This window comes from Platalea leucorodia, assembly GCF_965183815.1.
Source record: "Platalea leucorodia genome assembly, chromosome: 1".
Classification (NCBI taxonomy): Eukaryota; Metazoa; Chordata; class Aves; order Pelecaniformes; family Threskiornithidae; genus Platalea; species Platalea leucorodia.
Window position 1 is genome coordinate 14,543,147 of NC_138823.1, and position 15,696 is coordinate 14,558,842.

A 15,696-nucleotide genomic window follows, 5' to 3' on the forward strand; every position below is an offset into this window, starting at 1 on the left:
GATCAAGCAAAAGTATCTCCTTTTTAACCAAACATTGTACTTCTGGGGATTACAGAATATTTACAAGCTAAAATTTGTTTGTCAGATTATGAAAAAATTATATCTGCATTTGTTTTGAGGAAGTATGTAACATTTTTGGAAGACAGATGAATAGCTTGTGGGACCTTGCTACTAGAATTCATGCATTTATCATTACTGACGTATAAAAAATCAGAACTGAATACATCCAATTTATTGAAACAGACACTTTGAAATTTAAAATAAACTAAATCACTTGAAGGAAACTGTAACACATTCAGTGTAGTAGATACGTGTAATGGAACTTGAAAGTATTGAAGAACGTCAACTGTAAGGAGTCTGTCTTTAGTTTATTATTAATTTGCCAGTTTGAAATTTTCGTATACCAGATTATGAACAACCTGTGACTGCTTTTGGTCACTCCATCAGCTCAAGTGCTACTAAGTGTCATGTATTTAGAGCTCTGAAGCAAGCCAGTGATCCAGCCTCAGGTTTCATTGTGATTCTGTGTGACAGAATTTTGTGTTTGTTTAGTTTCTGTTATTTTTGAACAGAAACATGAAAATCTCACCTCAGCTTTGAAACTAGTCCTGCTTCTTTGACCACGTGTGCTGTTAGCCTCAAACATGGACTTTATTATTAGAACCCGGTCATGTAACTCACGAAGGAGCTGAAAGGGGGTGGTTAGCAGTGACCAGCTCCGGTGATAGCGGGGAGAAGTGGGTGGGAAATGCTGACTGCAAGGGAAACTTTCAGGCTGTCTAACAGAGACTGGAGGGGAGTAGGTTGTGTGTTTTGCTTATGCTTGCTCTATGGGGAGTATAAAACCGTGGCTTTGTCGAGGAATGAAAATGGATTAATATTTACTAGGTTTTGCAGTTGACAAAATTGATATGCTGCATAAGATCAGAAAACATGTAAAGCCTTCGCTTCCTAGAAACATTTGCACTGAGGAAATTCAGAGTTGAAGTGTTTACTAGAGGGGAACATCAGGCCTGGGGAATCAGTGGCTGAATCAGCCCACATCATAGGCAAAGTCTCAGGAAAAGAAACCAAGGAAAAAGTAACTCTGAAGAATTTTTGGTCTTACACAGAAGCATAGGATGGCCTGGGAATGTAATCTCTAGCTCCACAAGTGCTGAAATCAGAGCTGAAAAGGGAGGTCCCCGGTGCAGGTGGGAAGGAGAAGGCCTCCGCAGGGGCTGCCCGTGGCTCCTGCCAAGACTCGTTGCTGAGTTTCCTCAGTTTCTTGACTTCTAAGACATCTTTGGTGGTGAGTTATATTTTTTGAGACCTGCTATGGATACCACAGTGTGGCTGGTCACTGTGCCCTATTCAGGTTATCAAAACCATGAGGTTTCACAGACTGCACCCTTGCATGGCTTCCTGAGAGCAGCCCATTTTCTCCTGTTTGATGGGGGCCTGGACACTCTGATCCCTCGGTCTGCTGTCTGGACTGTAAGTTCCTTTACTCATTGACAAAGAAATTCTCTTAACCATGCAAAATTGCTGATTGCAAGGTGGTTTGAACAGGAACTGGTTTTGGGTGCAAGCGTGTGATGGTGCTTACAGCACTGCTTAACATTGCTCTACCTTTTTTATAGAAGCAGCTGCTAATTTAAAGGAACACAGTGAAGTATTCTTTATATTTTTAAAATGATCTTTTTCACCCAGCCTGTTTGTAGCTCACTGAAAGCCTGTAGCCCACTTGAAGCCTGGTTGCTTACCAGCATCCTTTTGCCACCAATTGCTAATGCCTTCTCTTCAGGTAAACTTTATCTTAAAGGCGTGTTTGTCTCCTGAAGTTTCTCTTTCAAAACACTCATTCGTCTCTTCCAAATACAAAGTATAATAAGTGCATACATTGAATGTATTTTAAAAAGGATTTTAAAAACCTTACATTTTAGATCCGAGCCTGTCTCTTTAAGGGATGAAGCAACATACACTGAATTCAGCTGAATTAATTTAAAACCAGCAGAAAATGGTAAATTCAACTTAGTCTCACTACAGTGTGAGAAATGGCCAAAGCGTGAAGAGGATTTGTATTCTCACAAGGTGTTTATTTTGACTGATTTGTATCATTTCCCAGAGGTGGAGATCTGATGCTCTTGGCAGATCAGGAGGTTTACTCTTTCAAATCCCTTTCAGCACAGGGGAAAGCAGATCATGTTAATGGATGTTACTTGTCTGAACATAGTAACAGCTGTTTCTGTAGGAAATGGAGTGGAAACACTCACAAGCAGTATTGTTGACTGGTTTTTGGTTTATACCCACATTAAAGCCGTTGAAAGGGTCATGCGACACATCTTCATAGACGACCTGATTCATAAACTCTTTCCTTCAGGTATTTGGGTCTTAGTTTTGGTGATGGCATCAGCAGCTGGACAGATTCTTATCTCAGTTTTATACACGTGTCTTCACTGTAGGGTGTGTGGTTTGCTTGAGTTTGGTGGAAATTTGATTTCTAACATAAAACCTAGCAGGCAAATTCTGGTGTCATGATACTGAATTAATTTTAATACAGTAGACTTTGCTCTACCTCTGTTAATCTCAGTTCCATTCACAATAGTGTAAAGTACTCTGCATTTATGTTGGCATTGCTTGGGCACAGTTTATAAATTTTATGGCAAAACTTCTCCTTTCAGTTACAACTAGCTTTGAAACCATTTGGGGCATTTTGGTTTGTGCCTTACCAAAACTGCTAGACTGCAAATTCTGTGTTTTAATGTTTCATCAAGCAAAACAACACAACCATGCTGAGTGACTGACTTGCATGGCTGATTTGCCCTTCTGAAGGCCGCATACCTGCAGTGATTACTTCTAGGTTTTGCTACCGTCCACTTTTTTTCTTGGGACAGTATCACTTCAGCAGCTGTTAGGTGGCTCTGAGTTGTTAACTTGGACTTGTAGTGATGCTATCTATAACCTCAGAAGTGTTTGTCTTAATTTGTTTCCTCCTTTCCAGGTGGGAACTGTGTACCTGCAGGTTGGGCCTCCTCTAGTTCTGCATTTGCAGCTCTTTTCAAACTAACCAAGAATCATTTTTGCAAGAAAAGCGTTTGTATGCCATGCTGCCCACAATACCCTTGCAGATGGTCTGTGTACTCGCTTCAGCACAGACGAGTCAAACAGCCCCTTCATCCTGAATAAACTGATAAAAGCAATTGATCTCAACGTGTTCAGTTTGTGGGCTTGAGTAACTCCAAAGGTTGATCCCTACATGCAGTCTTAAAACGTCTTAAGTATGGTGGAGAACTTGCTTAGCTCCTCTTCTCTGGGCCACCTTTCACCCTGGCAGAAACCAGACCAGATGAAGATGGATTTATGGGAACTTTGGAAAACCTGTCTTTTTTGGTTATAGGTATCAGTAGCATTAGCGCATCCTTTGAAAACAGCCTCAAGAGGTTTCTGGGTGATGTTTTGTGCCTACCTTTGGTAGTTGTCTCTGAGTACTTAGGACAGAACGAATGCATAAAGAGAAGACTCTGTGCTTCTCCCCTGCAAAGAGGAATTCCTTGATCATCTTTCCTCAAGCAGATTTGGGCTTTTGCTTTCATATTGTAAACCTACACATCCTGTCCTCATTCCTATAGTAACGAGAGAGCTTTGCTCGGGAGTGCTGGCTTCTCTTCAGTAGTCTTTGTCTTCCCTCCTAGGAAACAGTTTGAATGTGTCAGAAGAGTCCCAGTTCCTCAGAACTGCATCTGGCCAAGAACCTGACCAAGTTGGTCTGTAGTATTTCTCTCATTAAAAAAAGCCTGCTTCTTCCCCTCCCCGCCAAAAACCAAAGTCATCTGTGAACAGTAACAAAGGATTAATTGTGGAGACTTGGGACTTGGCAGAAGTGCCTGTAAATGAAGTGCTTTTTTGGAAGCTACATTGGCTGTCTTGCAGATCAAAAAATAAATGCAAAGTATTTCAATGTGTATCAGTGGATTAATTAATTTGATTGCCACTTCCCTTCCTCTTCGCTTTGTGGGGAGGGGCGCTCCGGAGATTGCAATTTTAATTGCTTGACCGCAGTTTCTAATTAGTGGTGCACCAAAAGGGCATGGATCATTAATTAGTACTGAATATAAGGATCTCTGAGGTTGAGCTATAGCATCAAATGGACGAGTTTAGACAACTCTCGACTGAAATTACAGTGTATCAGTAAATTGAGTTATAATAATGAAACCATTAGAATTTTTTCTCAGTCCTTGCATGTTGGTTTCTATGTTTGCAGGGTATGTGCTGGTGGTCTTAAAGAATGTAGCATTTTTATATAAGTAGATATTTAATGTCTGTATATATATATTGTACATATGTATCTATTCTGAAGGCATATATATACATGCCTATAGTATAGTTATACATAACTCAGAGTTGTTATACAGTGGCATACCTTATTTAATTTTACTAAGTGTTTTGGGGTTTTAATCCATTAGGTAGTTTCATTGGCAATATATAAAAACAGGGCTCTCTACAGCCGCTTTCTTTTTCAATCGGTACCTGGATTTGTGCTAGTGTATCCAAAGGGAAATCTAGCTCTTGAGTGTAATGGCCTGAGAACAGAATATTATCCACATTATTACTTTAATGTCCTATAGTCTGCATCATATTTTTTCTGGTTTAAAACTTGATGGTGGAAGTGAATTGTATAACTCCAGTTACACATTAACATTGCTGCATTCAAGATTCTCAGATAGTGCAGTGTGGAATAGGAATATGCCTATAATACATACTGGTATCAACTTTTTTTCTACTGGGTGGATTAAGAACTGGTTAATGGACAGACTGCAAAATGTAGACACGTGTCGGGTCACCATAAATTGCTGTGTGTGTAGTAGGGTTACTGGTGCATTGATATAAAGCTGAGTGTTCTGCAGTATTTGCATCCAGAGTTTAGAGATAAATAGGAAATAATTACTGATAAAAATTATGAATCATCTGAACAGCATGTGCCTTACTTCAGCTAAATTCATAAACTGGACTTTGGTTATGGACATGTAATTATGGATGTTGATGGGGCAAATGGAAAACAGTGGCTCTGAAATTTAAATAATAGAAAAAATTATATAAATGGATCAAGTTCTGCCACCTGTTCCACTCCCATATTCCATTTGTGCATTTATATGTATCCATTTGGGGGCTTTTAAAATATGAAACACATTTGAATATGCAAGAGCCATAAAGTCTGGTTTGTAAAACCCAGCAGCATTCAGTGATGAATCTAGAGAGCTGTGCTTGTATTTAGTGGGAAGTAGGAAGTAATCAGTAGAAAACTACTAAAATCCTTTTTTTTTTTTTTAACAGAAAACCTATATTCACTTTATTTTTTAATTATCCTGTAGAATTTTGTAGGAAGATGGTGTTCAGCAGTTCACCAGTATATTAATGGGTCTTTATTTATGTAAGTCTCTGGGGCTGAGCAACCATCTCCTGTTGAGAGTTAGAAACTAGATGTCTAGGAGTTCAGAAGTTGGCAGGAGTTTTCATAGGCCATTTTTACTCAAGGTAATTTTCTTGGCTTTTGCTGTGTTTCAGACTCAGTTTGTGGAAAGAGGGTTGTGTTTCTGCTCTCTCCTCCTGCTCCTGCTTCCGCTTTCACAGGAGTTTCTGAAACGGTGCAGCTGCCTGCCCTGAATTCACCGGTGCGTCACACGGAAACTTGGCTTCTTGGCACATGGAAGGGATGGCTCTTTTCTTCTGTCCCCGTCTCTGGGGAATTAAATTCACATTTTGTGTTCCTGCTTAGGTTTAGAGCCAAATTTTTCACTTCAGCTTCCTTCCTCCCCCTGCCCCTCTCTCCTTTCCTTAATTAAAAGATGCTCAGGTCGAATGCATATAGCTGCAGCTGAAAAAGGATGAAAATAGCACAGATGAAATAACTACACTATTGAGACCTGGACCTTTATTTAGCATCACAGTTGCTGGCATGTCACTGTAATGGAGTTCAAAAGCCAACTGGATTACTTTTTTCAACAGATTAATTAAAATCTCTAATTTTAAAGGGAACTAAATTTTGTTTGCAGTCAAACATGATTTTTACAGCTTCAGCTGTTCCTCTCATCTAAATGAATGACAAAGTCATATTCGTTCAGTGTAAACAGGAACAGATTGACCACATCTGTATGTGTTCAGTCTCTCTGTTTCCCAGAGGCTATGAGTACATCCAAACTGAGATGCTGACTGCTAAAACCAGTATCTGTGTGGCACTGGCTAAAACTGCTCATTTTCAGCTCCTTTGAAAATCAGGTAATTTATGGAGCGCCCAAGGATGAGCACTGGTTTTGAGAGTTAGGTGACATAGGTTTTTAGATAATGGACTCCAGGTAGATGTCTACAAAAAGATCAAAAATCAATGTCAACACCCTTTACCTTAAGTAGTTTCTGGAAGCCTGGTAGAATCCCATGCCAGCTTTTCCCTGAGCAGGGAAGAAATTAATTTCAAAAATTACTGAGAATAGTGCGGGGCAAAGGATTCAAAAGAGCAGCATTGGGTAGGACAGCATTTCTGATAAATCACAAATGATCCTTCTCACAGAGGAATATCCTGTAAAATACCTAAACACAGAAGTCCTTAATATTGAGGTTAACAGATTTTTTAAAAAGGAGAGAGCAAGCAATGGCAAGATGTGCACTAAGGTGTTTTACAGGAAAGATGGCAATAGACGCTCACAGAGCCTGGACTTTGGTTTTGCACGGGTATCTCTCTTGATAAAGCTATTATGAAGTGCCTCGAAAATAGTGCTGCTGAAATTACTCGCCTTATCTGTGGTTTTAACAGAAACACTGCTGTTCTTTTCCACTCCTCTGAATACTTCCCTTGCTTTCACTTTGAACTTAAAAACTTGAGTCTGCTTTCCCTAATTTAACCTCCTTCACGCCAATGCCCCTTTGTAATTTACCTATTCTTTTGTTATTCAATCATTCCCAGCTTCTTCAGCCAAGCTAACACGATGATCTGCACTGTTTCCTTGAAATCTTCTCTCACAGCATTTTAATAACTTCCCCAAGTAAGTTCACGGTGCTCCTGCCCTTTCAGTTCATGTCGTCGCTGTTTGAGTCATGGGTACGATCAAGTGGCAGTAGCCAGTTAGGCAGCCACAGCTGTGTACATTGGACATATATGTTTAACCAGGGTGCTTAAATGTGAGGTCTTTTCTTGGTTGAGCTCTGTCAGGTTTGTTAAGGAGAAGGAGACTGTGGATGGCAGATTTGCCAAGCACATGAAAAGCAAAAGCAAAAGTGATCTTGAACTGCCAAAAGAATTCAAAAACAGGGAAAATGTTGCAATATTTGCCTGCATAAAGAGGGGAATATGAAGTATGAGTGTAAAAGAGGTATTGATTTTTTGCATACATTAAGATCATTTGGGAATCCTACATTCACTTTTGCTATCCATACTGGAAAAAGGCATTGGAAGAGGCTGAGAAGAGATCTAATCTGACACCTTCACTCTCACAAAAGGCTCAAATTCAATTTTACTTCCCCAAGAGAAGGCGAAGAGGTGAATTGGGTTTTGTTTACTCCATATATATATGCACAAGTAGATCAGCTAAAACTGCTTCCTAGCAAGCAGAAGTAGCTGTTGAGATCAGTGGCGGGACACTGACAAGTGTGAACCAGAAGCGAGATGTGAGTTTGCTGCACTGGGAGTATCACTGGAACATTTTAGATAGGGGAATAATTCACTGTCCCTTGGTTGAATGTCTTAAAAAATTCCCTATACCTCAGCCAACTCACAGCTTCTGTACATAGGAATTGCTGCATGAGGACTTACAGCCTGTCAAGTAGAGGTCGGATGGCTCTCCTGGCCTTATTTCACCGATTCTGTTCTTTTCCCTCATTTTACTCATTGCGCCATACTAAGATGGGCAGCAGTCAGATCTCCATCTTCTGTATTTGCACAGCTTCAAATGCCGTGATGCTGGACAAGCAGAAATAATAAACAGCGCTGAGGGTTGGTAACAGTTCAAAGAACTCACATGGGATGCCACTACTTAATATCCATTTATTTTTACTTGCCTTTTTCTTTTTTTTTTTCCATAGTGAAATACATGAGAGAAGCAACCCCCTATGTGAAGAAAGGCTCTCCTGTTTCAGAAATTGGGTGGGAGACGCCTCCCCCCGAATCTCCTCGCTTGGGTTGCGCCTCTGCTGACCCCCTGTCGCAGCTTTCGCTCTCCATCCACAGAGACAAGAAGACAATACCGCTCAAGATGTGCTACGTGACGCGCAACATGACAGTGTCGGACCCCGAAAACAGGTGAGCGAAGGATTTGCCCGGGGCTGGGATTTTGCCTTTGCGTTGAATAGTAGTTGACCTTTTCAGCATTGGGGTTGGTGAGGAGGAGCTGGTGATGGGTTCTGGTCACACAGAGCAACCCGGCACCAGTTTGGGAAGGGTGGGTGGTGATGTCTGAGCCGCGTGGTGCTGGGTGCAGCTTTTGGGTTGTGCTAGAGAAGCTCTTCAGCACGGTAATCCAACGTTTTTATTAGAAATAGAATCACAGGGGTTTGTTTTCATCCTGATTAAGTGTCTGCTTTTGAAGGAAAAGACACTGTACACGCTAATTGGTTATATCTTGCAGGCTGGCTTAATCTAATTCCACTAAATTGCATTTTCTTTTCTTTTTTAATGAACATTATTTTAAGAATGGCCTGTTTTGTCCATTCAGTTCTGGGCACTAAAGTCAAGACTAGGAGAAAAGTTCCACTTGCAAGGCATTAGTAGGGAATTTCTGTGACTTCTTGTTTTTTTTCATAACTTTAAAAATAGGATGAGCTTTTACCAGCCCTTATTTATAACACATGTGGAACAGCTGCACCACACCAGCACACTCTCTGATCCCTGTACTAACAGCTGCTAATAAAAAAGGGACTAGTCAAGTCAGTAATACAGACTGATTCTTCCATCCAAATAATGGCCTTTTTGTTTTTCTGAAGTGTGCTGGCTTGCCCAGAAGCTGGGTGTAATGCCTTTGATTCTCAGCACTTACGTATAGGCATAAATAAAAGTTGCATTTTCATTTGCAGAGAAGGATAAGGAGAAGAGGGGAGAGCAGAAGGGGGTTTGGGGAGGATGGGTTCCCCTGTAATCTCTTGCACTGCAATTTAGAAACTTTATCAGTATCTGTGTAATTTTCCTTCTTTCTTTTTCATATTTGTCTGACCTTCTTTCAAGGTTTTTTTCCCCCTATGCTTTATTGTTTAGTATTGCTTTCCTTTGCTTCTGCTCTTCATCTCACCAAGTGGTGACCGCCGGTCAGTGATAACTGACCACTACAGAAGTGCAATTGTAAAACAGCAATTACCCTAGCAGTCTTTTTCAAATTTAAATCAAGATGGATATTGATAAGGGCCACTTTTTTCACATATATCTGTGTAGTTTAAGATGCTGAGGTTTGACAGCTGTATCACTAGCCTGAGAGTTTGTGGTTCTCTCTGCCATGGAGTAAAAATGAAATACCCATGCAGGCTGCATTATTTGAATTAGCACAATGTAACGATGCTTTGCACATGTTGGCTTCATTCTTTCAGCATTTTTCCCTTCTTTTTTTGACCGTATTGTAGTTCTCAGCTTCTGTCAGTCTCCTGGTCCTCAGTTTTGTTTGGCGGCCGGGACGACTGATTCAGGAGGACAGACACTCACTGCTCATGATAATTCTGTGATGAGGCTAACTTTTTTGAAGTGTGCTACAAGTGCGTGTGTTCTTAGGTGTTACTAGGAAGTAACGCGTGGGAGAGTCGTGTTGCTTATTATCATGGTTTTCGTTTTGTGTTACTGTCATTTCCTGTGGAAAGAGTGACTTCTGATTTTTACTGTAGTCCAACACAGTGCAGTGTACAGTCTAAGCTGGATTTTTCCATCCAAGCTCACAGTACGTCACGATTGTGCTAGCTGCAGTGTAATAGTAGCATCCCATCGATTTGGGTCTTTACCAATTTCAGGGTTTTTGACAATTCTGAATACTGGAACTGATATTTCCCAGTAGAAATGCTATTACAATGCAGCAACACTTTCCCACTGGAATATATCCCAAGATAATAATCTGATTCCACAAAAACAATTTGATCTTCGTTCACAGCAGAGCCCAAACCATGTCCTTACATGCTTATGACACTTCTGTTTTATAACCCAGTGACCTGACACACATAGATCTTATAACTGATGGTGTCACTTTGCTGGATGGCTTTAGAAGAGCACCGCTGGCAGGCTACCAAAGCACATGCTGGCCATAAAAGGGCTCCTTTGGACTATAGCTGAGGTAATTGTCATCTAGGACCAAGCGTGGACATAGAAAGCATGAGTTTTCCAGTGCAGATGTTTCTCCAGTGCAGGCTGGAGATCATGTCACAGCAGCTTTGTGGGACCAGGCTGAACTGGTTTGACGTTCAGCATGAGAAGATACCCATGTTAAAGGACCCAGGAGGAAATACCTGCTTGGTGGCGCTGAATCATCTCCAGTTCTTAGAAGGCTGGGGTGAAATGTGGGTTTAACGGGCACAGAGGAAGTTACACATCTGGTTTTCCCACAAGAGCTGATAGCCCTGCATAGGATTTCTGCTTCTCCTTGAAGACTGGCCCGAGTTAAGAGATTCCTAAGTCTGTGTCTACCCTCAGATAGTTTGATGAGCCTGTTATTTCAGAGCAGGAATGAAGTTTGGTGCTTTTAGAGCCAGTGGTTCTCAGATGTCTCCTTCACCTAACCTGCCTGTGAGTTCACTCTGAAGGAGGTAGGGAATTGGCTTACCTGTTACCTGATTAAAAAAGCTGTATGATACCAAGGAGAAAATCCTTAATACAAACCAATGCCAAGCCTCAGTATGTAGAAAAATATTTTTTAATAGTACAAGCATGGCAACAGGAGAAAAGATGCAGAGCGTCTTAGTGGCATCTATGTCATTCTTCTCTAGACACAGGGGCCATTGTTATATTTTAGGCTGGAAGAAACTAGATTAAAATGATTACCACTTAAATCTGTCATTTGCCTGCTTTTTCACTGATAAATGTCCTTCTTGGTGGCAGTGCTAGAGGTTCATGTCAGGCCTCACAGGGCAGCATCTCCTCCTGGTGAAGGGACCTGTGGGAATGGTCGCAGCTAGTAAATCTTACTGCAGTGCAAAAAGCTTTTCATCAATTTCTGGTGATGATATTAAGGAACAGGAGAGAAAAAAAAAAAAGGAAATAGGTGTCTGAGGTGAAATTTGTTCTGTTGGTGCTTTTGAAGCCTTGGGTACAAAGGTACTTCCTTACATAGCACAGGAGACATGACATTCCCTGTAGGAATGAGGCCATGCTGCATGGACTGAAAAGGTTTTTTCTTCTGCTTTTGAAATCACCCTGAAATCCTGCTTGCACTTCATTCAGCCAAACCCAGGAAGCGTGGGCCTGATCCTGCCAGCACTTAGTGTGCACAGGTCATGTTTTTCCAGTGTCCAAAGCAGTGTGATCCTTACAGGGAACTTCAGCAGGGATCCAGTCTTAAGGATCGAGTTACTCGTTGGCAGGATTTGGCCCTCTGATGGGAAAGGTTTGCTTTGGTTTTGAAGCTAGGAAGAATGAGCCAAGGACAGATTCCCAGAAGGGTGGCCCCGGTTGCCAGCTGCACGCAGCAGCAGCACCGCAGCAAGTACAGGTGCAGTTCACATACTTCACACCGAGGACACGCAGAGAAGCAGATAAGGAACTTTTCTTATCTGTTGTCCATTTCAGGGTTGGACTGAGAATTATGATCAGAAGATAAAATCCTGCAGGTATGTTTTAAAGGTGGTAGAAGAACTGTGCTGGAATGCATTCATCCTGGGCTCTGTGCACTGAGCTGCCGCTGGGAATGACCTGAGCTTCCCCAGACGACAGGGAGGTGCGAGACAGACTGAGACCTGCTTACTCCAAAGGCAGCTATAGACTTAAGCTGCTTCATTGCTTAGATATTTTTTTTTTCTGCATTGGGAAGCACTGATTCACTGAAGGAAGTATTTGCAAGATTTATTGCAAAGCTGCCGCTGCCGAAATTGATTCCTTTTGCACACATTCTTTTTAAAAAACTTTTCTTCTGTTATTTAATAATATGTCAGTAATGCACGGTAGCAAGGTCAGTGAGTTTTAACATTTTAAGTTGTAATTGGCGTATAAGCTTGTAATTTATGTAATTTCCGTAAGCATAAAATATCCCTGTGTGGTTCTGAAATGAAATTTAAAAATCTTGAATATAAAACAAATTCTGGTGAATTTGGATGTATTTGCTTTTGTTACAGTAAGGCATGAAAAGAAAAGTTGAAACTTCTTTAAAATACAAAGTGCATTTCAACCAGATTTAATACGACATAGTAAAAACCAGTCCTTGTGCCAAAAAGCTTGAGCCATGAATGCTGATAACAAACATAAGAAGTTAGCAGAAGAGCGTGAAGATGAAATAAAAGACAAGCATCTTTAAGTAGAAGTCAGGGAGCTGTGACATTAGTATAGGACAGCACTGTCCAAAAATGGACTTCTTGAATGCTTTTCTAATGCATTTTCAGCTGTGAGGCTGATGGATTATTTATATAGATGATGTCTGGAATAGTAGTAGAAACTCCATGCCTTTTCAGTAAAACTCTACAAAAGATGACTGACTGGGACCTGCCAGCACTCCCAGTTTCACTGCTGATCGAAAGCACAACTATTTTTCTTTAAAAGGACTACAAGACTTGACGTGTTCAGGCTGGACATTAGGAAGCATTTCTGTACCGAGAGGGTGGTCAAACACTGGAACAGGCTTCCTAGAGAGCTGGTCAATGCCCCAAGCCTGTCAGTGTTTAAGAGGCATTTGGACAATGCTCTTAATGACATGCTTTAACTTTTGGTCAGCCCTGAACTGGTTACGCAATTGGACTAGATGATCGTTGTAGGTCCCTTCCAACTGGAATATTCTGTCCTATCCTATCCTATCCTATCCTATCCTATCCTATTCTAAAGAAGGAGTGACAGACATTTAACTCCTGCACCTCTTCAAGCTCATGCTGGTATAATTTAAGAGCGACCAAGGGGGCAGGGAGGCAAGTATTAGGCAGTGCAGAAGAGTCTGGACGTCTTGTTGATGAAAGCGTGGGCTGGCTCATGCCTCCACCCTGCCTGTTTCCTGCTTGGTAAACAGGACCATACTTTGATGTTGCCAGGCACGAGCAGCCACTGGTATGCAAAGCAAAGGCTGGATTCTCCTCGAAGAGCAGCATGGTTTAGGTGTGCAGCTTCGCAGCCCAGTTTTTTTCCCTGCTGATGAGGGAGCAGATCCCCCGAGTCACGTACCTGGTTTGGGGCTTGCAGAGGTCAGCACGCTGCCACGGGGAGTGAACATGGTACCGAGAATGAGTTACAGCTGCTCTTGTAGAGCATAGGTCCCATTTATCATGCTTTTTGTCTCTTGTCTCTTAAGAGGTAGCTTGATAACACTGGGCTCAGCCAACAATACTGGCTACTGGTAGAAGCATGGATGGAGTGAGGTGCTGGGCAAAGGCTGATCCCTGGACCCGGGACTAAGGAGGTGATGTACCGTTTCCATCACTGTGCTGGCACCGCTGCAGTAAGCTGGAGCTGTGTCAGCCCTGGGTGAACACCAGCAGTTCTGTGGGGCTTCCTGGGGAGGTGGAAATCTTCCCTTACTAATGGACAGTACAGATTTAACAGGACTGGCCTCTGGTTTAGGAAACTTGGGTCTTTTTTCTGTTACCATGTGTTGTAGGTGGGCAAAAGAAAGAGAAAGGACTTATGTATGCATGGGGGATAGAGCAAAGGTAAAGATACAATAACGGGCGGATTACCAGTATAAAAAAATCCCTCTCCACACCTCCCCAAGGAATTTGTGCCTTGCTCCTTGTGCTGTTATTGAGCTGCTCGCTGGCTGTAGACAAAACCTCTGTGAAACGGAGAGACCGTACTTAATTCACAGTGTTGTTGCGAGCTACAGCTTGAGATCCTTGGATGAAACGCTTGTAGCACTTAATTATCATTATTGGTACAGACATGTTTTGCTATTTGAATATCAGTAAGTCCTTTGAAGAAGTCATTGAGCCTGCTAGAGTCAAAGTCCTGATTTATATCAAGAATTTTTGTTACTGTTTTTTTTTTTTCCTGGTGAGCTGTGTTTATTATCTGTTTAGATTACTGTTAAACAAGGGAAGAAATCAACAATCCAACATTAAAGCAAAGCAACTTGAAAGGGTGTAATTCAAATCCAGAAAAGAACAAAAATTACGGTAATCAGGGTTGAAACTGTGGTTGACTCTTCCCTCACCCTTAAACCACCCTGTTGTGCTAGGCTATCGCAGTGTGCACGGTCTGTTATAGAAGGATGACCTACCACTGTGAAGCCCTTTACATCCTTGCCCACAAAGCGTAGTGAATTTAAGATCAAGGCGAATGTGGATTTTTAACCTTAGCTCCCAACTATTTTACTGTTATGGATCCAAATCCTCCTTTTGTGTAAAGTTGGATGTTTCTTGCATAGTACTGTAGCTGCTAATCTGTGCCCCCAGTTCTGCTATTTACTAGAAGGGATGAACAAGTAGGCCGCACTTGAGACTTATGTACTCTTCTTTCTTCTCAAGCTGAGAGAAGTTAGTTGATTTAGCTAAAAAGGCATTTACAACATCCCCGTCAATGCCCTAGAAGAGGGAAGAAGTTGAGATGTAGGGAAGAGGAGTGGAGTGGTGGGATGGATGAATGGCTGGGCAATGGGGAAGGCCTCCTCCTCCTCCTCCTCGATACATTTAACATGTCCTCTCAAAGAGTTGTATGGCTGTGGGACCCTCCTTGGTAGCTAGGGTCAATGGATTCAGGGCTAGGTGTATTGGATGAGAGACCCCTAAGACTGCATTTCTTCTCATCTAACAGAATTTTGGGGCAAATCATTAACTACTAGAGTTAATAATTGGTTCAGGCTGGGCTGCCTGACAGTCCTCTGTCATCTACTTCATCTGCTTTTTGGGCAGCTCTACAATTGCTGGTGCATTTTGGAAGCTGCAGTCATCTGTCTTGCTAAGGGGGAGCTCTGAAGCCCCTAGGCAGAAAGCGTGAATTTTTTATTTTGTTTTTTCATTATTAGGAATTGTTGTTTTTGTGAAACTCTCCACCAGCCAAATAGGTCATCGGTTTTGCTTTTGGTCATACCAACTTATATCTTAGCCTCAGTTTCTTCTCAGCCTTCTTGGAAGGTCACTGAGATCAGACACCTCTGTAGGACTGTCCCTTCTGTAAAGAGGAGTGGTTTAGTCTCTTTTGAGTCAAATCACCAGCTAAGCTTTTTGGAAGAAAAAAAAAACACCAAAGAACTCAAAGGCCATTTTCTGCAAAGCAGCCTCAAGGGTATTCATTTACACAAAAACATTAACAAACTAGGCTGAACTTTGGATGTTCATTTACTTTTATTTACTTCAAGTTTAAATTTTGTTCTGTTAAATCATATTAAAATAGCTTTCTAATGTCCTGAGGACCTGCTGTGGTATCTGGGTGACAGTTTGAGAAGTGAATTGCTGGGGCAATCTGACAGGATTTGGGGACACAGTGGAAACCACTGAGTTTTCCTGCAGGATATTTGAGATACTCATGTAGAACTGGATAGTTATGGCATGTTGTAACTCACCTTCAATCTGTGCAGGTCCTAGTGAATCTGGGATTAGTCATGTCTCATCTGCTTGGAAAACAAGTCGTATCTT

General features: G+C 41.6%; 1 protein-coding gene across 1 annotated transcript in view; it reads left to right on the forward strand.

The window, feature by feature from the left end:
* The window catches only part of SNTB1 (syntrophin beta 1), a 116,365-nt gene that overhangs the window by 51,166 nt on the left and 49,503 nt on the right, over positions 1 to 15,696 (forward strand). Inside the window, exon 2 of the mRNA XM_082325358.1 lies at positions 8,053 to 8,269. Coding sequence (XP_082181484.1) covers positions 8,053 to 8,269 — 217 coding nt within the window. The remainder of the gene's footprint in view (positions 1 to 8,052; positions 8,270 to 15,696) is intronic.